The following is a 22,128-nucleotide window of genomic DNA, read 5'->3' as shown; positions in this document are numbered from 1 at the left end:
TATTTAAAAATCTATTTTTTTCTTGATTCGATTATCCGAAGTTTCGATTATCCGAAATGAAATTTTGCCAAGGCCTTCAGGTAGTCGAGTCTGGACTGTATTTGGAAAAAAATTAGTTCGATTTTCAAAATTAAAAATGAATCTTTTGCTCTTTTCAATGAAAAATATGTCGCAATTTAAAAATCTGGCATACAATTTGAAAATGTCCAAAATAAGTGTTTTAGTTGCTTCAGAATATACAATTTGAATAGAGCAGGAAATTTTACATTTCACAGAATCTACAGGATCCATGGACATACGCTCCAGATCAGAGGTAACTGGTAGTTTTTAAAAGATGTAATAACATAAAACACTTGGTAGTTTATCATAACTTTTGAAGTCGTACCAAAATTTATAATTTAATTTGTTCACAACAAAAACTCCGATGGTAAAATCGCATGCATTCACGTCACCTTTGTGAAAAGACACTTGATATTACACACTGTATGAGCATTTTTTGTAAACACAAAAAAAAGTTGCTACCGTCGGGATTAAAACCCAGCACCAACAGTAATGACTGGTGCCTTAACCCGCTCGGCCAGATGGAGAATGAAAAGGATAAACAAATACATCAGCTTGACTTTTCCATCAAGTAGGTTTCCCATACTAATGGACTACATAATTTAGGGTGTAAAATTACATACATTTTCATAGAATAATGCAAAATTTATTTTACATGCAGGACTTTTACATGTAGCTGGATAACAATTTTTTTTTTGCTGTGTTCACAATAAAATTTCCTTAGAGAGTGTAACTCTTTCTAAAGGCAGGTGTCAGCTCGAACTTCAACTATAAAAATAAAAAAACTTCTTTCCCGTTGCGGAGTCTTGAACAGTATAATTTCAAAATTAGTAATCATCCCTCGCAACAATGTCGCAAGTCGCAACTTTTTAACGACACAAAACTGGCCGCAAATCGATCGACATTCCCGGGCTACCTCCATACCTGCCCCGCGGAAAAGATGATTTATGATCCGATCCGACACAGTAGAGTTGTAACTTCCCATGTAACGGTAGAGGGGGGAGGACGTGAACTTGTTTTATCGCTTTTAATGTGCCATTAATGCGCGCACTAGTTTGTATTACTCTGGTGGCCAACGTCGCCGTTGCATGGCTGGTTGATGTCGCGTAAATCATCTTTCACGAGCTTTTGGCTGTTTGGCGGAGTTAACATCGGCAATTCGGTTTCAAGGGTTTAGAAATTGCTACCTTGTAGCTAGAGCTCCTCGGTGAAAATGCAAGTTTTATGTTACATTTTTTTTTTTTTTTTTTTTTTTTTTTTTTTTTTTTTTTATTTTTTTTTTTAATACCGAATTTCGCACTTCACAGCATTGCTTGCCGGAAACATTCACCTACCCTTATAAAGGGTTAGGCTCGGTCGTGGGATTTATTGCGGGTGCAATTCTAATAGACAGATCCCAGTGAGCTAAGCTCTTTTAAGGGATAGTTTGCCTTTAAGACTACACTTAAACTATTAAACATATAACTAGTGTGATGGCGGATTTGTTGTGATGTTGGGTTGCGGTCGGTGATCGACCGCTGGCGGTGGGCGGTTGGCGGATGGCGGTTGGCGGTTGGTGGTGGGCGGCTTGCGGTGGGCGATGGGCGGGTGGCGGTGGGCGATGGGCGGCTTGCGGTGGGTGGCGGCGGGTGGGCGGTGGCGGAAACGAGAAAGCATATATTTTTTTTAGTGTGAGCTTCTTGGAAGGTAGTGTAACACTTTTGATTTGAAGAGCGCGCGTAAGGATTTTTTAAATTGGATCAGCGTGGGTGATGCTTTACAGGGTGGTGGGAGGTCGTTGTACAGCTTACTTCCGATGTGTGCAATCTTCTTTCGGCCAAATTCTGTTCGAGCTCTGACCAGGTAGAAGTGTCCAGCTTGTCTGCTGGAACGGCCTGTGTGCATCCTTTGCAATACCAGGCTGATGTCAGGAGAGTTAATGTTTTTCCGAATGTGCATTAGCATTTGGAACTCGTGCATTGCTCGAACGGGGAGTATGGAATCGTTTGGGTCATTGTACAACAGACGGGTGGGATAGAGGAAAGGTTTGCGGAGCACAATTTTGAGACATCTGTTTTGGATAACTTGCAATTTTTGAAGACACGACTCTTGGGCATGTCCCCAGTTGGCGATGAGGTATTGCAATCTAGAGTGGATCATTGCAAAGTACAGCTTTTTCAGTGCAGACGTCGGCAGGAACGATGAGGTTTTCCGAAGTATTCCGCAAAATGAAGACAGCTTCCGCTTCAGTAGATCCACATGTGCTGACCAGCTCATCGTGCTGTCCAGCGTTAGACCGAGGAATTCGAAGCTAAATACTTCCTCGACTACTCGGTTGCAGACTACAACAGGATCATGCACAGGGATGGGAATCCAGGGCGAGTGGATCAGCATAAACTTGGTTTTTGTTAGGTTCATTGACAGAAGGTTGGTGCAGAAGTAGTCATTCAGTAGCTCAAGGTCCACTTTAATCCTGTGCTGCAAAGACTCGACTACTGCAGCATACTTTCCACCAACACCGTTGTAGAAGATCGATGTGTCGTCGGCGAACAAGCGTACCTCACCGGTAAGGCCCAGTGACGGGAGGTCGTTTATGAAGAGCAGAAACAAGATTGGTCCTAGGTTGCTTCCTTGGGGCACTCCGGTTGTCACAGGACTCAGCTGACTCCGAGATTCACCAATAGTCACAAATTGGGATCTGTTGTCCAGGTAGCTTTGGATTAGGGATAAGGCAATTCCTCGTATGCCGTACATCTCTAGCTTCTTCAGCAGCAGGTTGTGGTCGATCGTGTCGAATGCTTTTTTTAAATCAATGAAAAGAGCGCCAACTACATTCCGGCTGTCCAGGGCATCGTAGATACTTTCCACTAGGTCACACGATGCTGTGAGGGTGCTCATTCCTTGCCTGAATCCGTACTGGTGCTTGTAGATCAGTCCGTGCTTGTTAGCAAAACCAACAAGTCTGCAAACTATCAGTTTCTCGATAATTTTGTCAAGAACTGACAAACATGAGATGGGTCGATAGTTACTAGGGTTCTTTAAATCGCCAGATTTGTGGATTGGCGTGACTCTGGCAACCTTCAAGCAATCTGGGTATGCTCCTGTATCAACGATTTCATTGAAGATATCGGACAGCAGGGCCGCAAACACATTAAAGTGTTGCTTGACAAAAGTAACAGGAATGTTGTCGTACCCAGCGGATTTTTTGGAGTCTAGACCGTTAATCAAAATTGTCGTTTCAGCAACAGTTGCAGGATGTAGAAAGATGGAGAATCGGTGTCTACGTAGGGTTCCAAATCTGTAGATGTCGCGGTCACTATTCAGGGTAGCGGCCAGTTCTGGTCCAATGTTGCAGAAGAATTCGTTGAAAGATTGACATATTTCAGTCAAATCTGAAATCACATTTCCATCAACAAGTAGCTCTTTCGGTTGAGATCTGCTGCGCTGCTTCCCTAGTACATCGTTGATTACCCTCCAAGCAGATTTTTGGTCACATCCGGAGAGGAGACGTTCATAGTAGTTCCGCTTAGCAGCTTCCTTCTCTTTTTGTAGCTTTTTGGACACGTGAGCCAACAGGTCTACTAGCCGTGGGTCGTCGCTGTTTCGTCGCTGCTTTTTCAGTGTTTTATCCTTGATTTGGATCAGCTTCCAGACATTGAAAGTCATCCATGGACAGTTACCTTTCACCTTCGCCTTTATCGTTACTGTTTTCGTGCATTGCTCTTTGATCAAGTTATAACTGTTCATCACGAACAGAAGTTTCTCGTTTGCAGTCAGGTGTGGAGACAGCCCTGCCAGGGACTCAGTGAACTGTTGGTTTAGCCGTGCGTGGTCGACGATGTCCTTGTGGAAGGTCTGCTTCACCAGCTCGCAGGAGTACTTGAATGAAGTTGCGATCCAGTTGTGATCACTCAGATCATTGCAGATGGTTTCATTGAAGACACCGTCTGCAAGATGTTCGCTGCATACCACGTGGTCAAGCACGTTGCCGCTGGCTGGCCTGGTTACCGATGTATTGGTTACTACCATGTTGAGAGATGATAGCAAGCGAGAATATTCACAGACCACGTTGTTTGTGACGATGTTTATAGGGATGTTCATGTCACCAAGCACGATGCATTCCTGGTTGTTGGGATTGGCTGAAAGCATTTGCTCAAGTTCAGAAAGGAAACGAGCTGCTTCAAACGCTGGTGGTCTATAGATCGCGTGAATGTTCAAGTGTTTACCCCGAGAAGAAAGTTGAAGATGAATGTGATGAAGACCATCCAGGACTCGGTTCTCCCGGACTTCTACATTCAGATCTGCTAAGCAAAAGACAGCCAATCCTCCACCAGCTTCTTTTCTACACGAGAAGAAGCTTCTGTACCCAGACAAGTTGTACAAACTTGTACGATCATCCTTCAGCATGGTTTCGCCGAGTACAATAATGTCGATGCGTTTCCCGAGGCGTTGAAGCAGTTCACCCACACAGTCAAACTTTGATAGTTGATTGATGCCTCGAATGTTTAGTTGAATGATGTTTAAGGAAGAGACAGGAGAGATATTTTTATTTTTAATCCAATCTTCGATACAAGCAAAACTAGAGTTACAATTTGTAAACATTTTATAAAACAAAATAATAGAACAAAATGCTCTGCAGTTGATCTGCCGTCGAAACTGCGTGTTACAGCTGCTTCTGCTGCTTCGGAGCCGGTGCGCCGTTCAACGATAGCATGGTGGAGTTCAACAGCGATCCATCGAGAGGGCGTTTGGGGTGCTGGTGCTGGAGTTTCTCAAGGTCCTTGGCGTTACGAATTTTTTCAACCTTCGAGTTGTCGGTGGCCCTGACGAGGATAACCCCATCGCGACCAGGCCAGACGAACTTCAAATCTGCTGCTTCCTGGACCACCCTCGCCTGCTTCAGCAACGTCATTCCAAACGACGTCAATTCGTCGCGAAGAATGATTCTGCTGCCTCCTGTGCCAGTGTTGTTGGAGCCGATTGTTGATGAGAGGAGTAGACCGTGGCATTTCTTCTTGGCGAAGAGTTCTTCCTTGTAGCTTGTGTCGGAAAAGATCACCTTTATCGGGACCGGTTTGCCAGTCTGCTCCCCGTCCTTCGACACCAGCCGCTTCGTTTCGACGATAGCATCTTCGGGCAGCGTACATTTCACCGCCAGGGCGATATCAGTGATCACCTTCTTTAAATCCTCATCTTTGGAAGATGGAACTCCTAGGATGACGGCGTGTGTGGCGAGGGCAGCACGATTGAGTTGATCAAGCTGCTTTTCCAGGTCAGTGATTGTTTCATTAACTGCAAACTGTTCCTCCTGCAAAACTGCGACATCGTTCTTCAGCAGCTGTTGATCCTCTTTGATGGCTTGCATCTCGTTCAGCAGTGTGTCGACCTTTTCAGCGAACGAGTTGTGCGTGCGTTGAAGCTCCCCAATGGTGTCCTGTACCTTTCGCAGCTCAGCGGAGGTGCCACGAACCTCGGCGAGCACCTTCCCGATTTCCTCCATAATTTGGTTCTCCATCCCAGAACTCGTGTGCGACGAAAGCTTAGCACAATCCAGCGAGCAAAAATACTTTTTTGCGCGCAGTTTTTCGGCAGCTACTCCGTACACCTTTTTACAGCTCAGATGCTCACACTTCATACAGTAGTGACACAGGACAATTTTGTTTTGGTCGTTCTCTTCTGTGTTACATGTAGCACACAGGAATGCACTATTCTTCATGGTGGTAGTGTCGAGTGTGGACGCGGTAGAATGACGAAGTAGATATTGACAGAGAAGACGGCGATCTAGTACTGCACAAGCAAATGTGGAATTAGTACTTGCACATTTGACTGATCAGATGCACGAATAAAAACAGTAAAGAGGCGGGTGAGATTTCCGAGTAATGGCGACCAATTACCAACTTTCGGAGAAATTAGAAACGAGTTCACCTTTTTGTCCGGGCAGGGCTGGTTTAGATAACGCTTGGTCCGAGAGATATCAGCGGTCTCCTTCTTTTGGTCACTGTCGTGGTCTGCTCTGGCGCGAAGTTCCGCAATTAGATGACTTTTCTGTCCGCAGCTCAGGAACACACCTCCAGCCGTCTTTGTTTTTTATTTACCTTTACGGTATTAACTAGCTCAAACGTGCTCCGACTTCCTCAAATACCTTGGACCTGCGTTACAAAAAGGGTCCAACCTTGGAATGCCCTCCGGTGCGGGGACGTCCCCCCAAAACAAGTAGGCGTGGATTTGAACCCCACAAAAATAGCCGGCACTAGAAGTTGGAAATACCGCGCCGTCTGCCGTGGCGGCTCAGCTGTTTTGATGTGAGTGATTATGTGTGTGTGAGCGGTGCGTGTATGCTAATGTGGACGCGTGCGTAGTCTTTGAAAACGCACATGTCGATGGGAAGAGTAGCCGGTTATGGTGGTGACGCGACAGAAGTCACGTAGCACAAATGCGATGTGACGTTATAGCCCTTTGGGACCATCTACGAACCCTGCGGTTCATGGTCATGAGTCATGACCCTTATTTGGTTACACCCAAACCAAATTATTACTACAAAGCGATGTAATCTCAAGGTGATGGCATAGAATTGCAGAATTACTGCAAATGAAAAATGTGGGCTCAGAGAGAACAACAGCGAAGAGCATGTTTGCGTGCTGCCTCAGCTCTACCAACGAGCTATTGTGGCACAGTGGTAGAGATTCAGACTCTCATACAAAGTGCTTCGGTTCGAATCTCAGTGTAAATGTTAAGTTTTTTTTTGTGTTGAAATGGACACATTTTGAAGAGTTAAAAATAGACGGGCATCTACCGGCGACCTCTGAATTGCTAATCCAGTGCGCGGTCGGGTTGTTCTTTTCAGACATTTAAATAAATAAAACAAATGCATTTCCAGTTTAAATCCACGTGCACTTTATTTACACACTGGATTCGCAGGGCATTACGATCGCTATCGAAAAGAGGCTGACATTGAGAAATCATGTCACTTGCTGAACAACCCAGCCATACCCCATGGCTCTACAAGGACCTCCACCATCCTGACCGATAAGAGTCGATATGCAGTCCACCAGGGTAAGGAGTACAGAGTTTATTCATGCTGCCGGTGACGGCCATATCTTTCGCCACCATCGCGTCCCTTCGTCACCCAGGAGCCTGAACCACCTTTCCCCACAGCTGTCCACCCAATAGTGGGGGTCTTTTGAGCTGTAGCCGCGACAACTCCGCATATAAATTTATGCGATTTCCATTTATTTTTATTATGCTGCACTCGCGCGCACCAGCTTCGCGGAGGTTGGATGTCCCTGACGAGTACATTCGCGCGATGTAATATGCGGTGCATAACTTTGGTGTCTGGAAGAAATCCGATACACGCTCGCTCTCTCTCCTGAGCGGGGCGACTTCAGGGGCGACTACTGTATAGTACTTGCTCACTCTCGCTCTGTTTAGTCTGGAGCTTCTCCGAATCATGTCTGTGCTTCGCACATGAACGTAACGTGCCATCCACTCGGGTAGGATATTGCACACATGCACTGCAAGTCACTACTCCGTCACAACCGCAGAGTTCAACTTCCAGCTACGCCCATGCGATCCCAGGTCGTCCTCCGCGAGAGCCCCGGCTGATTGCCGCGGCAACCACACCGGCAGACACCGGCTGCCGACGGCCATCCACCACCTCCTCCACCATCCAGCGCGCACTTGCACCGAGAGTGCAGCTCGGCTCACAATGCAATGGCGCAGACATGCGATTTGTGGTCCCGTGTGGCCGCGATGACCCAGTTTCGAGTTTCGTTTCGGTCGTCTGGCCCGCCGCCGCCGCCGGGAGAGGATTGCGAGCTGCTGCACCGGGGGTCTGCAAATACTCGCACTCTCTCTATTTCTCTCTCTCGCTCTAGCTGTGGTTATGCACGGAAAAAAATGCAGGGTATTTTATTCGATTTTCCTCCATGTTCAGGAAATCTATTTGAGCAATTTTTGTTCTACAAAAAACCTACTAACTTCTAAGAAAATGAATGCTGCCAGCCCTACTGCGTTGTGTTTGTCGCAGAGAGCATTCTGTGATCGGATCACATTTCACAGAATTTGAAGGGGAAGAGGGGTGCGTGGACATACCGTAACAAATAGTGTGATTTATTGGTGCTATATGTTTCTGAAGGTTGTGTTCAGTGTAATAATATATTGTTAAATGAAATATAACAAAGAAATATAATACATAACTATAGTTCATCTAGTAAATAACCTTCGTAATCAAATAAATGGTAATCCTAGCCGAAAAATCGAACACCCCCAAAAGTTCAGGTGCATGCTCATTTCGACTTTAAAAAAACGATTTGTTTTCTTAGATTTTATGGATTCTATAACAAACGGTTGGATTGAACTACGTCTTTACCATCTAACACCCAGATCTGATGGCTTATCGTACAAAAGTAAATGGTTAAATTTTGCTACAATAATGGAAATCATTTTCAGATTTTTTTAATTTTTCAGTGATCGAAAAATGTGTAAGTATGGAATGTGTAAAATTTGATGGTGTCTTGGACAATGTTATACTATATACCTAAGGCAGTTGCACATATTTTTCAATGTTTAAGCCCCCCCCCCTTCAAAGTCGGCCTGAATAAAACTTCTAAATTTTAAAGAAAATTAAAGTTTAATCAACTGAAACCCAGTTAAAATGCATTTTCCTGCGTTTATAACCCTATTTAGCATGTTTGAACTCCTTTGAAAACGTTTTTAATTTACAGTACAGTACAGTCCCACGAAAAGTTTTTTTTTCGCGAAAAAAAAAATTCCGTCAATATCTCGATATTTTGAAAACTAATGATTGGAAAGCAACTAGACGCGTGTAAAATGCATTTTAAAACACTTTTTTCATCCAAATGTTGAAACCTAGGCTTGTAATTTAATTTAAGAAATGTAATTATTATAAGAAAGTTCAATAAAGACATATTTAATTAAAAAAAAAAATAGGGTGGTAAATAGAGTGCCCAGAAAAAAAACCCCTGCTTCGCAAGCAGGAAACGGTTTTGGGATATTTTAAGCATCTGTTCCAATTTTGAGCAAAATTGGTTTAGAATAACCCATTGATACCCGAGCCTGAAATTAATGAAAACAATTTTTTCATATAAAAATTACATTTTTTATTTGCTAATAACTTTTCAGGATCGAGTTTTACAGCTTTGGTATGTTCTACAAAGTTCCAAAGCATTAAATTTCCAATGATAAACTTTTGGTTACTCATATTTGGTCCATAGACGTAAGTTAGCTCAAGAAAAAATATTAAGCTTGTGGAGGCTTTGTCCCGGCATTTAAAATCTTACTTTTCAGGAATATTTTTGGAATTTTTTTCCCTTCTAGTAAATTGAAAAGTTCTATTCTAAAAATCAGTTTTTTAACGTAGCAATAAGTCAGCGATAAGATTTAGAGAAAAATGATATTCGGAGCACTTCTAGAGCTAAAAAAGCACATTATCAATTTGACTTAATTTAGAATCGAGCTATTATGGTTACGGGTTTCGCCTTATGAGCAAACGGTGATAAGTTCGAATCCTGTCTGACTCGGCAAAGTCAGATTCCCTTCAAAGAGTAAAAATGCGCACTGGGAATCCTAACCGGTAGAGAATGGGTTTCGACTAGTGGCCCTTTTTCATTCGAAAGGGGTGATCTTGCACTACAAACGCTGAAGAAATCATGGATGTTTATTTCCTTTAAATTCAAGATTTTATATTTAAAAATGTCTGTCGATGTTGTTACGTTAGATAGATTGCCAAGAAAATGGTACCACCCTAACAAATTTCGAAAATTGTTCAACTATATGTTTTCAAATGTAATTTTGCCCACTGAATCTGAATCTACCTTCAGAATTGAGCCAACGTGACAAAATATCGTTTTATTTTTCATGAGTAAGGATTCTATTGGGTTTATATGACAATTCTACAACACGATTTGATAATTTGTTGGTATAAAAAAATGTATTAAAAAATCCATTATTTGGATTCATTTTCAAAATATGGTTTTGTTGACCTAACTCAGAATTTTGAAAATTACTTAAATAAAATTTTATTTTAAATATGAAAATTATATTTTCCGTGTCCCCGCTTCTCCACCCCGTTGCACTCGAGACTTTCGCGCGCGCTTTCCGAGTGCCACTGCACCGTCGGTACTCTTGCCGAGCTGCACATGCTATACCCGGTGTTTCTACTTCTCTCGTTGCTGCTTTCTTGGTCGCCTTGCCGCGCTTTTGTCCGCTGCGCGGCGCTGCCGCGACGTCCTGCGCATAATGGCCATGCTGGATGTCCTCGCCGGTATATGGCAAGTGACTTTCGAAAAGAGACGCCGCCGCACAGACACCTATTTGGGCATCGCCACTAATCAATGCATGCGGTGAATACAATGTTGCAAGCACGTTGAATTAATTTCGATGTTGGCGGGAATTTTGAATTACCTGAAAGAAGAAGAAGGAGAAAAGATTTTATGAGTTTTGCTTTAATTTTTTGAGGTTATGTAATGGAAGTCTAAGGTTGAAGCTATATAGCCCCTTTTCTACAAAGAACAGGTCCAGCGATGACCCTCAGTTGCAATAAAGTCGTGGCCAACGCAAATTGGCTCACCTTGAAGACCCTGCACGTCGCAAAACCCTTCCTCCTGTTCCTCCCATGGTTTGCGCGAAACCATTAAAGGACACAGCTCGGTGGGCGAGCAATCCACTGCACTACAGTAATGATGGATCGTTCTCAATTTACTGCCGCGCACCCTTCCCGGAACCTCTTCCAAGAGTTGCTTATTGAAGGATATCGCTGCGGTTTGACTTTTGCCCACTTTTTGTGCGAATATCTATTTTTTTCAATATCAGGCAGGTTTTGCCACTAGATGGCAGTGTTAACTTTGACGCATGTTGCATACAAGTTTACATTATCGATTTGAGTTGCATACAAGTTGCACAATTGACAACTGACCCGGCCAGGATCTAGCAAAGTGCCGCGTTGAAAGAAATCGAAACAACACAAACTGATTGAAAGGAACCGCCAGTTAACGCCACGGTCAACCGGTCGTTGACCGTGGATTTTGTGCACAGGATTTCGAAGAAAAATTGCACCACTCTGTCCCGTTGATTGCATTACGTGGCGCAGTGGCATTTTTCATGTAGGTCATTGCTAAAATGATAAATTGACATAATTTTGGACTAGCTTTGGCTTAAAAAAAATTAAATCAAGCTACAGTAGAGCTTCCAGCAATCCACAAATCCCACCCACCGCAAATTTTCGCCTCACCCCCGCACAGAAAAACGCGCGCCAACGCAGCCAAAACCCACGTGGCCATTTCCATCAGCCCACCCTTATTTCGCAGTGGACCCACCACTTGAGATTGCGATCACGTTTCGCGAGCATAAAAGTTTTCCCCCGGTCCGGCGTGGGATGCTGCCATGGAAATGATTAACGCGAACCAGGAGGAGAAGGCAGCTGACGGTGGCGCCCACGTGTGTGAGGATTTCTTTCTTTCCCGGGCTGAAGCAGAGGGTCTCACAAGGCCTGCGAAAATGCAGTGCAGCTCAGTTTGACAACAGCTGTGGGGGCTTGGCCAAGGGCTAGGCTGTGTCGGAAGAAAGACATTTCGATTTGTGGCCACGTGAAAGTGTGGGGGACACGTGATTGCAATGGGTGACTGAGACCCTAAAGAAAACGTTATAATTAGCCGGAATTTTAAAAACATGGACATGTTTTTTTCAAAAGAGAAGATTTCTAAAAAGTTTCAATTTTTAACATTGAAAATCAAATCCAAAGCAATAGCGATTCAAAAATGAAGGCTAAACTAATAACATAAGAAGGATATTTCTTCATTGTATTTTTTTAATTCTTGCAGGGTCAGGAAAAGAAAATTGTAGTGATTTCATAAACTATTAAATAAAACTGGGGAATTGCAATGGACAAAACTTTTTTTTAAATTCAACAATTGGAGAAAAGGGTACAGAAAGCAATAACTTGAAAACGTTTATTAAAATTTTACACGAAAAGTATTTTCTGATTGCAAATACATTTTTAAACTAAATTAATTAATGTATTTGCAATACTTTTAAAACATTAGTTTAAACTATAATTAAAAAATATGACTACAAAAAAAACTTTTTTTTTGAGGTTAAACTGGTTGAATTTATCATAATCGACTAATTAAGAAGAAAGCGGAAAAAAAGATTTTTTATTCCTTTGATCTTTGATTTACATATGAGGGTAATTCTCTACCAACTCACACGAAATCGGGAAAAGTTGCCCGACCCCCATTTAATTTGCGTGAAACTTTGTCCTAAGGAGTACGTGTTTTGTAAATAATTTGCAGCCTGAAACGGTGATGAGATGGAAATTTGGTTTCAAAGAGACTTTTATGTAAAATTGCACGCCCGATTTGATGGCGTACTCCAAATTCCGAAAAAAAAACCTATTTTTCATCGAAAAGAAAACACTAAAAAGGTTTCAAAAACTCTGCCATTTTCCGTTATTCAACTGTAAAAAAAATTTGGAACATGTCATTTTAAGGGAAATTTAATGTAGTTTTCGAATCTACATTAACCCAGAAGAGTATTATTTTCATTTATAACAATAAAAAATAATTTTAAAATTTCGTGTTTTTTCTAACTTTGCAGGGTTATTTTTAAGAATGTAATAATGTTCTACAAAGTTGTAGAGCAGACAAAAATTTTTTTTTATATATAAACATAAGGGGTTTGCTTATAAACATCAAGAGTTATCGCAATTTACGAAAAAAAAGATATCGAAAAACGAAACGAAAATATTGTTTTGCATTTGAGTTTAGGATGGTGCACAATCTAGTTTTGGAGTTACGAATTTTGGAAAAAAAGGATTTTGGAAAATATCAAACATACGATGACACAAAAAAAATAATTTTAGATAAAAAATCAAAATTGCAATCGAAAATCTATATCTATTGAAGAAATTTTCTAATTGGTTAAGTTGTAGGTAATGATGAAAGGTCAAATAGTCAATATAACGCCATTTTAAAACGTAAGAGTTGATTCCAAAACTTTAAAATATTTGTTCCGAAAATATCAGAAAATATCACAAATGTTTAATTTTTTAACATTGAAAATAGAACCATTAGTTGAGTTATTGGTATTAAAAATAAAAGGCTGTTTGGATGAAACTTTTCAAAACATAAATTTTCTTGTTTCTTTATCTTCTTTTCGTTGCATTTCAGCAATCTTTGCGTTTTAGGTAATTTAATTAGAAATTTTCTCAACTTTTAGAAAAAATATTTTCAGGAATGGACAAACATGGACATTATTGAAAAAATAACGAAAAACTTGAAATTTTCAGTTAAAATTTAACTTTAAGTGGTTATATCTTGACAACGATTGACTTCATCAAAAGAATCTGTAAAGTACTTTTCGATTGCAAATTTGATTTTATAAAAAAAGCAGAAGCTACAAAATTGGTTCTGGTAAAACAAAATTAATCCTTTTTTTCTTTGAAGATCATAACAGAATTTTGGAAGTATGGGGATTTTTTTAACTCTTCCAATAAACATAATTTTGAATTATTAGAAACAAGTCTAACATTTCAAAACATCCAAAATAAGCGTTTAAAGGCTCCTCTCAAATATAAAAAAGGTAAATAAGTTTCGATTGCAAATTTGATTTTGCATCTTAAAACCAATTTTTTAATTTGTATTACCATATGTATGATATATGCCAAAAAAAAATATTTTTTCAAAAAATCGATTTTGCACTGTTTAAACTGCAAAAGATACATTTTTTGGTGCCGTCAAACACAAAAGAAATTGAGCATGAGCATGAGCATGAGCATGGTTGACTGCCAATGAGCTGCTACTCCGTTATTGACGGATCAGCTGAAGTTAAACAATGAATCAAAAATGATCAGTGGGAGCCAACCATCCGTTCACTGTTTAACCTCTGAAGATCCCTACTTTATTAGTCAATACCGGCGCCCTCCCAAGAAGCCTGCAGTTCAACGAAAGGGAGGAATGTTAGTCCGATAGTTGAAGTTGCAGACTCATCAAGCACACAGTTTTTCGCTATATACTTGTTGATACCGCTTGAGACCGTTGAATCCACAGCATCTCCTTCAAGCATCACATGATTATTTTTTTTTGGGTTAGTAGGATAAGGTATTGGCTTTTCGATGCCTCCCGAGCTACGATGCTATGGGGAGGACTTTCATAACAAACCCGTCGGCGAGCCTTCTGAGCAACGATGCTATGGGAAGGTCTTTCTGGTTAACAAACAAAGTCACTCACACACAATTATTTCACTTCACTATTAATTAATCCAAAATGTCAGTGCGTCTTTCGATCATTATATAGAAATGGCTTTTTCACCATAAAAAATAAAACCTTATTCGAAAAAATATACACAATTTACCCGACGCCGTGCCTTCCGATCAACGATGATATAGGATAGGCTTTGAAAATCACAAAACAATTAATTAAGATCACAAAAAAAATCATAAAAAACACCAATTACTCAACGAAAATTACGCTCAAGACACAAACTATTCAGAAAGTCATGCTATTATTCGATTACCACAATCACTCACCCCACACGAATAGCGACACAAAAGCACATCAAAAAATTAACCTGCATAATCACGATTTCGCGTCCCCACTTCCAGCGCACCAATGATGCTATTATTCGATTACCACAATCACTCACTCCATACGAATAGCGACACAAAAGCACATCAAAAAATTAACCTGAATAATCACGACTTCGCGTCCCCACTTCCAGCGCACCAATGATGCTATTATTCGATTACCACAATCACTCGCCCCACACGAATAGCGACACAAAAGCACATCAAAAAATTAACCTGCATATTCACGATTTCGCGTCCCCACTTCCAGCGCACCAATGATGCTATTATTCGATTACCACAATCACTCACTCCATACGAATAGCGACACAAAAGCACATCAAAAAATTAACCTGAATAATCACGACTTCGCGTCCCCACTTCCAGCGCACCAATGATGCTATTATTCGATTACCACAATCACTCACCCCACACGAATAGCGACACAAAAGCACACCAAAAAATTAACCTGAATAATCACGACTTTACCGTCAAACACAAAAGAAATTGTATAATAAAAAGTCTCTTGTCACATGTCATGACAAATTCCAAAATATGAAATTTAAAAAAAAGTGTAGGCCTGAAAAATTACCCAAAATCAATGAATAAGATTGGAAATTTTGTATTATCCGCCAACAATTGATTGCAGAAGGCTTTTCAATAAAATTTCATGTTTACAAAACTTTTAATACTTTTAGTTAATTAATAATTGAAAAAGGAGACGTCGTTCCAACATGTTTGTGTAGGCCGTAAGAAAAATCAAATTAAGATAAGTAAATAATACTCTGGCATATTTCAAAAAATCAGAAATCTGCGCAAACCACCAAAAATGTGTGCCTCCACCAAGTGTTTTTCTAACCTCAATTGCACACCAAACCATGTTTGGGCGCAAAACCCGCGATATCCCCGTTGACACTCGACGCGCGAGTTTTCTTAAATTTACTCCACGCGCGCTCTCGAGTTGACCTCGTTCCCGTTAAACCAGAAGTGCAAAAAAAGACGAAAAAAATCGCAGTACAATAAACAAACAAGTGAATAAAAAATAAACACGAAACAACAAAAAAAACCGTCCACAGCGCGAAAGAAAACTCCCTCGCACTTTGCTTCTAAATCCTTGAAAGAGAGTGTGTTTGTGTGCGAAGGGAGAAAACACGCACACACACACAAGTTTAATTCGACGCTGACGAGACTTTGCGTGTGCAAAAATTTTGGCGAAAGCGAGAGTTTCACCACACTCGCTAGTCGTCAAAAATTGCGAAAATTTAATTTTAGAACCGAGTAGCCACACACGCCACCGTTCGTCACTACACCCAAACGGGAGAGTACTCGGGCAACTTCGTTTTTCGACGAGCCTGCGTCGGTGGCTGCGTTTTGGCGCTTTGTTGCGTTCAAGCCAGCGTAGCATTGTGGTAGAGATAAATAATGCAAAGCAAAGGGATTGGGATCGATTCTCGGTTATTGAACTTTTTTTAGACGTTCATAGTTTGGGTGCGCAACGGTGAATCATCCGAACCTGATCCAGTGTGTGTGGAGCACGGCTACTTGGCCGCCCCAGAAGTGGTCATCGGGCGTGACAGTTAATTAGCTGCCGCTGGTAATCGTCATGTGAGTGGCCACGTCCGGACGACTCCAAGAGTGCCAAATCCGCTCTGTTCCGGTCATCATGGGGAGTTGGCAGTTTGCCAGGCGCCACTGGTCTTCTCGGTGTGTTTCTGGGCGGAACCACCACTTGGCCAGAAATAGCCCCAAAAGAGGGGGCGGCCATCAGCTGACCGTGCTCAATTTTGAAGTACCGCCGTCGTCCGTGCGGGTTAAATTTAGGACCGGCCGGCGGATTCCGCGTTAAGTAACACATTTCGGGGTGCAGCGCAGCGCTACAATGTTTGTCATGTGGCCGAAATGTAAACAGAAGCTGTGCGTCCTCGACGCAGTTGTCGTCTTAAGATATTCAACACGGGGACGACTTTGTTTTGTTTGCGCGCACAAAAGTGATGTTCCGTCTGGGAATGCGAGACAGTTATGAGTTTTTTCGGGGGGAGAATTTGTAGTCCACCGAGATGGACGGCCGGCCGGTCTGTCGGTGAAGCTATTTGGGCGTAACGGCTCAGGGATCATCTCGGGGCAATGTCTAGGATCTTCTCTAATTGAACTAGTTTGGTGGTTAGCACCGTTGGACCAGTACCGGCGCTCGTCACAGTGATGACGGGTGATCCAGATCATGCGGTATCAATTAGCACGGTGTGGTTGGTCGTGACGAAAGTAGTTACGATTACCGAGGTTTGGCGAAGCTTTGGAATGAGTATTCTTCCCTAGTATAGTTCAACAGCCATATGCTATCATAACTTTGTAATAATCCAAACCCAGCTGCTTTCTACGGTAAAAAGTTCAATTTGCTCAAGAAGATAGTTTTACCAATTCACACCTGAGCAACCGCTGCTGCACTCTCGTTATCTCGCCAAAGTGCTAATCAGATGCTACAATCCAGAGCAGCAGTGCTGCCAGTTTGCTCTAATATTTAGCTCAAAGTCTTCTTTTCAACCGTTTTTTTAGTTCTCTCCTCCAAGCGTCACCACCTGCTACAACCCCGAAAACACGTGCTTTTCCTCTGCGGATACATATTCAAACATTTTGGATACGTTCGATTTCAACCCACGTGCGTTTGCTGGAAATCCGTGCTCCACACGCAGTACTGCGAACATCTGTCAAAACCGGAACCGATAGATTCGCGCGATCCGACAAGTTCCACGCTTTTAATGCTATAAACGCAAAAAAAAACGCCATTCCCTTGAATCACGATTATAAAATCTATTTAAAATTTGGTGCGTTTGAATCATCTGACGCGGCTGGCCTCACGCACACACACTTGTATGCCCAACCGGTCTGAATCGGCTGATTTTTGCAAACCTCAACACCCACCCCCAGCCAGTCAGCCTGCCAGCAGCTGCTCGGGTGCGTTAGTGTGTTGGAGAGGGATTTTTTCTCTTCGATCGACGACGACCACATGGTCCACCACACGAATGTGCGGACACAACGCGAATGTGCGTTCGTCGTTGGCAGTTTTGGGCAGTGCACAGTGGGTTTGACATTTCGATAAAATTAGGATTCAATATAATAAAATTGCTTAAATTTAAAGGATTGGCTTTCAAATCTACTTTCTATTTTACCTCCTTCCTTATTTGCAAATGCTGCTCTAAAAATTATTTTAAAAATCATAGGACATTTTATTTGACTAAAAAACAATAAGGTCAACTTATACTGTTAGTCGTTTCAATGAAATTACAATTACAATTTTAAGTTATTGTGCCTTACAAAAAATACATTCAAAATCAAAGAACTCAATTTTCAAACAATAGTTTTTCGAAAGCATGCGCCATAAACTGAATGTACCAAGAAATTTAAGCTTTTCTGAATATTATTTCCAAAGATTATTCAATCTTTTGCATTCCGCTTCATAATTTTTACCTATTTTTACTCATTAAATTTTTGGCTTTGCAGAATCGTAAACTGCACATCAAATTCGAAGTTCTAGCTCGTTCTTGCTCAAAAGATCGTCAAGTCCTTAAGTCGAATGCTAGTGCTAATGAACCTTGTGGCTTATCGTTTAATAACTCCAAAGTGCACTATCGATAGACTGCTCTATTTTAGGTTCAATACCCGAGCAGACGGAAATAACTCAAGAATTAAAAAATTTGATGTTTCAAAATACTAGGACAATAACATTTAATGTTATTTAAAACAAGATTTGTTATTCGTCGTTATGAATATTTTGTTATTGGATTGTTATTGTAATAACAGACTAATAACACTTTTAGATATTCTTCGAACAAATCTTTGTTATTATTTTTTTGTTATTTTAACAACTAATCCGATCATCCCAATAACAGTTGGAGGTATATTTTTTTAACAACTAATCCGATCATCCCAATAACAGTTGGAGGTATTCTTCCATAACAAAAAATGTAATTAAAAAGTTGTTTTGGCTTTCAACCAATATCAAACCAATAACAAATTTTGTTATGATACCATAAACTGTTATTAAACCCTTATGCAACAATTGATTTTTCAAGAAGATTGCATAACACTTTCTGTTAATTTAACAGTATTTGTTATTGAAATGGTATGAATTCTGTTATTACTGTCTACCCGGGTATAGACTAGCATTGAGACTGTACTCTTTGTATTTTCCAATAACATAAATCCAATATGTTTTTCATGGATTAATTTTAGTTACATTACAACCACTTTTTTATCCGTGGCATTTTTTTGTTGTTACGCATTTTCATTTACATCATACTACTTTAAAAAAGAACTAACTTGAATTAATTTGTCCACAAAGTTATTTGAACGGCGGGCAAAATGTGAAAAATAGTTTCATAAAAAAAATGAAATTAGGTACTTTATTTCAATCTACAAGACTTCAAAATACATCTGATCTGAAATCTTTTGAAACATAAGGGATTTCTGTGTCATTAAATTATTATAAAATACAAGCCTTACCCGACAAACTTCGTTCTGCCTTTTTTCGTTTGCTGACATTTGTAACTTTTTTGCTTATTCAGCCTCCTGTGATCAAAATTTGGTTTTACGTAACTTTTCCCATACAATCTGCAGATTTTCCGGAATCGGTTCCAGAGTGGCCAAAGTTGTAACTTTTTGGCGTAAGAACCTTCCTTGGACTTATACGAACCCAACGCAACAAAAAGCAACTTGATCCGACGTTCCGTGTTGAATTGATTCGCGTTCGAACAAAACCGTCCAAATTTTATATATATATAGATAAAATGACAATTTGCCTATAGTTTGATTTAAATAAAAAAAGCTTCCATACAATTGTTGAAATTTATTTAAATCAGCAAAACTAAAAATTAAACTGAAACATTTTATTTATAAGGCTCTTGTTGTATTTTTCATTTTCAAACAAGAAAGGTTGCACAGCTGCAAATATTTTCGTAAGAAGTTTGTATACCACGGTCTTGTCAAGGTTGAGGGGTAGTTCAACATTTTTAGCTGAAGACAATTGTAATTTTACAAATTCAATGCAAGTAAAATGCAAATATTTTTACAGACAGTTTTTTGGTAAAAAATTTTCATTTAATTTTGAAATAAAGTTGAACAATCATGATAAATGATTGCGAAAGAACTTTCCATTTATCATTCCTCCAATTTCAATTAAATATCAATAAAGTTTGCTATGCAGATTCAGATGGGAGTGAATCAGAATCTCAATGTCATGCCACACTAAGAAAAAAACGTGTAATTTTCGGTCAAATAAGATGCACATAACTGGAGCATCTAATCAGACCTAAATTTGTGTTAAATAAGACGTAAAATTACACGACCAACTATCATCCATGTTCGTGTAAAATTACATTAACATATTGTTTGGTGGAGAATGATTCTAATAGGAATCTTGTTGGATAAAAAGAAACGTTTGTTTATCTGAAGTTTATGATTTTATTGCAACACATTTCAATTCATCACACAATTTCACTCACAGCCACTAATTGTCTTATTTTTCTTCCTCGCATTTTCACCAAAATTTAATCTATGGCTTTGTTCCATTACAAATTTTCCGGCATGCCGTTTGGAGTGTGTTGGCCACACAACTGGATGCTTGCCATGCTTGATGGAACTCACTTCTTGGGCACTACGGTTTTGGTCCACTCCGGGAACATCCTCTTCAGTGGACCGAACTGGAACAGGAACATCGCCGATTTTTTCTTTGAGCACGATGATTTTGTGCAACCTGCGACAAACCGCAACGAAACGGAAAACGTCAAAACTATTAGTGTTCTATTTTGCCACCTCAAGAATGCTTACCTTTCTCATAGATTTGAGTGCCGAGAGCAGGTTCAGGCCAGCAAAGAAAAAAAAAATAAGATAATCTTGACGAAAAATGCTGATGCAACAATATTTTTTGCGGCGTCAAACATGGCGAACGTTTTGACGTTTCGCCACTCAGACAAAAGTGTAACGGCTAAAGCTCGTGAAATTAGGTTTCGTTTGATGTAAAATTACATCAAATTTGATGCTCCAGTTATGTGCATCAAATAAAACGTGAAGTTGGGTTATACAGTATGTAAAAAAAGTATTTACACCCCTTGGGCACTATGCACATTTTGTGATGAAACATGTAAAAAATTTAAAGTTTGACAGGAACCTAGTACTACGTTTTGTTCAAAAACTCATGCCAAACATTTTGCTACAAAAAGCTCATGAAAAGATGATTTCTATGAAAAGTTATATAACAAATACTATTACGAAAATAAAAAAGGTGCAAAAAAAGTATGTACACCTTTCGAAAAATTAACATAAATAATGTTATTTGTTGACAAATCACCATAAATCCAGTCTCCCAACTCCAAATAGGCATCCTTGACTGATTAAAAAAAGAATTTGGATTGAATATAAAGTTTACTAACTACTTAGTATAAAAGTTTATATAACTCTGGAAATTCTATTTAAAACTTATCTAAACTTAATTTTGCAAACTTTTAATTCAACTAAATGTCAATATATTACCATAGAATTGCTAAATAAACATTTTGGAGTGAGTATAACACCGTTTTGGGGGTATTTATATCGATAGAATAGATTTTTCGTTGGAATTTCATACCAACCCGGAATTACGTCGTAGGAAAATCCGCCGGCATCCGAACCGGTCCACGATTCACAAGTCAACCTATGTGGAATCGGAAAGGGCATAAAATTTCCGATCTTTTGATACCCAAACATCTAGGTTTTCTTTAAAACCTACGTTTTTAAATACCTGGGCAAAAAGTAAGTTTGATCCACGAGAACAAAAATTACGAAATTCCATACATTTTTGGCAGGTTGCTCAAACGAAACCATAACAACGTTTTTGCTTAGGTATTTAAAAACGTAGGTTTTAAAGAAAACCTAGATGTTTGGGTATCAAAAGATCGGAAATTTTATGCCCTTTCCGATTCCACATAGGTTGACTTGTGAATCGTGGACCGGTTCGGATTCCGGCGGATTTTCCTACGACGTAATTCCGGGTTGGTACGAAATTCCAACGAAAAATCTATTCTATCGATATAAATACCCCCAAAACGGTGTTATACCCACTCCAAAATGTTTATTTAGCAATTCTATGGTAATATATTGACATTTAGTTGAATTAAAAGTTTGCAAAATTAAGTTTAGATAAGTTTTATATAGAATTTCCAGAGTTATATAAACTTTTATACTAAGTAGTTAGTAAACTTTATATTCAATCCAAATTCTTTTTTTTAATCAGTCAAGGATGCCTATTTGGAGTTGGAGACTGGATTTATGGTGATTTGTCAACAAATAACATTATTTATGTTAATTTTTTGAAAGGTGTACAAACTTTTTTTGCACCTTTTTTATTATCGTAATAGTATTTGTTATATAACTTTTTTATAGAAATCATCTTGTCATGAGCTTTTTGTAGCAAAATGTTTGGCATGAGTTTCTGAACAAAACGTAGTACTAGGTTCCTGTCAAACTTTAAATTTTTTACATGT

General features: G+C 39.9%; 2 protein-coding genes across 5 annotated transcripts in view; both read right to left on the bottom strand.

The window, feature by feature from the left end:
- The window catches only part of LOC120416291 (helix-loop-helix protein 11), a 204,822-nt gene that overhangs the window by 136,533 nt on the left and 46,161 nt on the right, over window positions 1-22,128 (bottom strand). The gene's annotated exons all lie outside the window — the stretch shown is intronic.
- LOC120416293 (uncharacterized) lies at window positions 4,565-6,122 on the bottom strand. The gene is made up of 2 exons (XM_039578009.2): window positions 5,965-6,122; window positions 4,565-5,826 (listed from the first exon to the last, which is right to left on the bottom strand). Exon 2 carries the CDS (start codon window positions 5,753-5,755, stop codon window positions 4,703-4,705), a length of 1,053 nt encoding a protein of 350 aa, XP_039433943.1. The 5' UTR covers window positions 5,756-5,826; window positions 5,965-6,122; the 3' UTR covers window positions 4,565-4,702.

The sequence above is a fragment of the Culex pipiens genome, chromosome 2, assembly GCF_016801865.2.
Source record: "Culex pipiens pallens isolate TS chromosome 2, TS_CPP_V2, whole genome shotgun sequence".
NCBI classification, from domain to species: Eukaryota; Metazoa; Arthropoda; class Insecta; order Diptera; family Culicidae; genus Culex; species Culex pipiens.
Note: the sequence above shows the minus strand (reverse complement) of the source record. Positions and strands in the feature narration are given on the sequence as shown.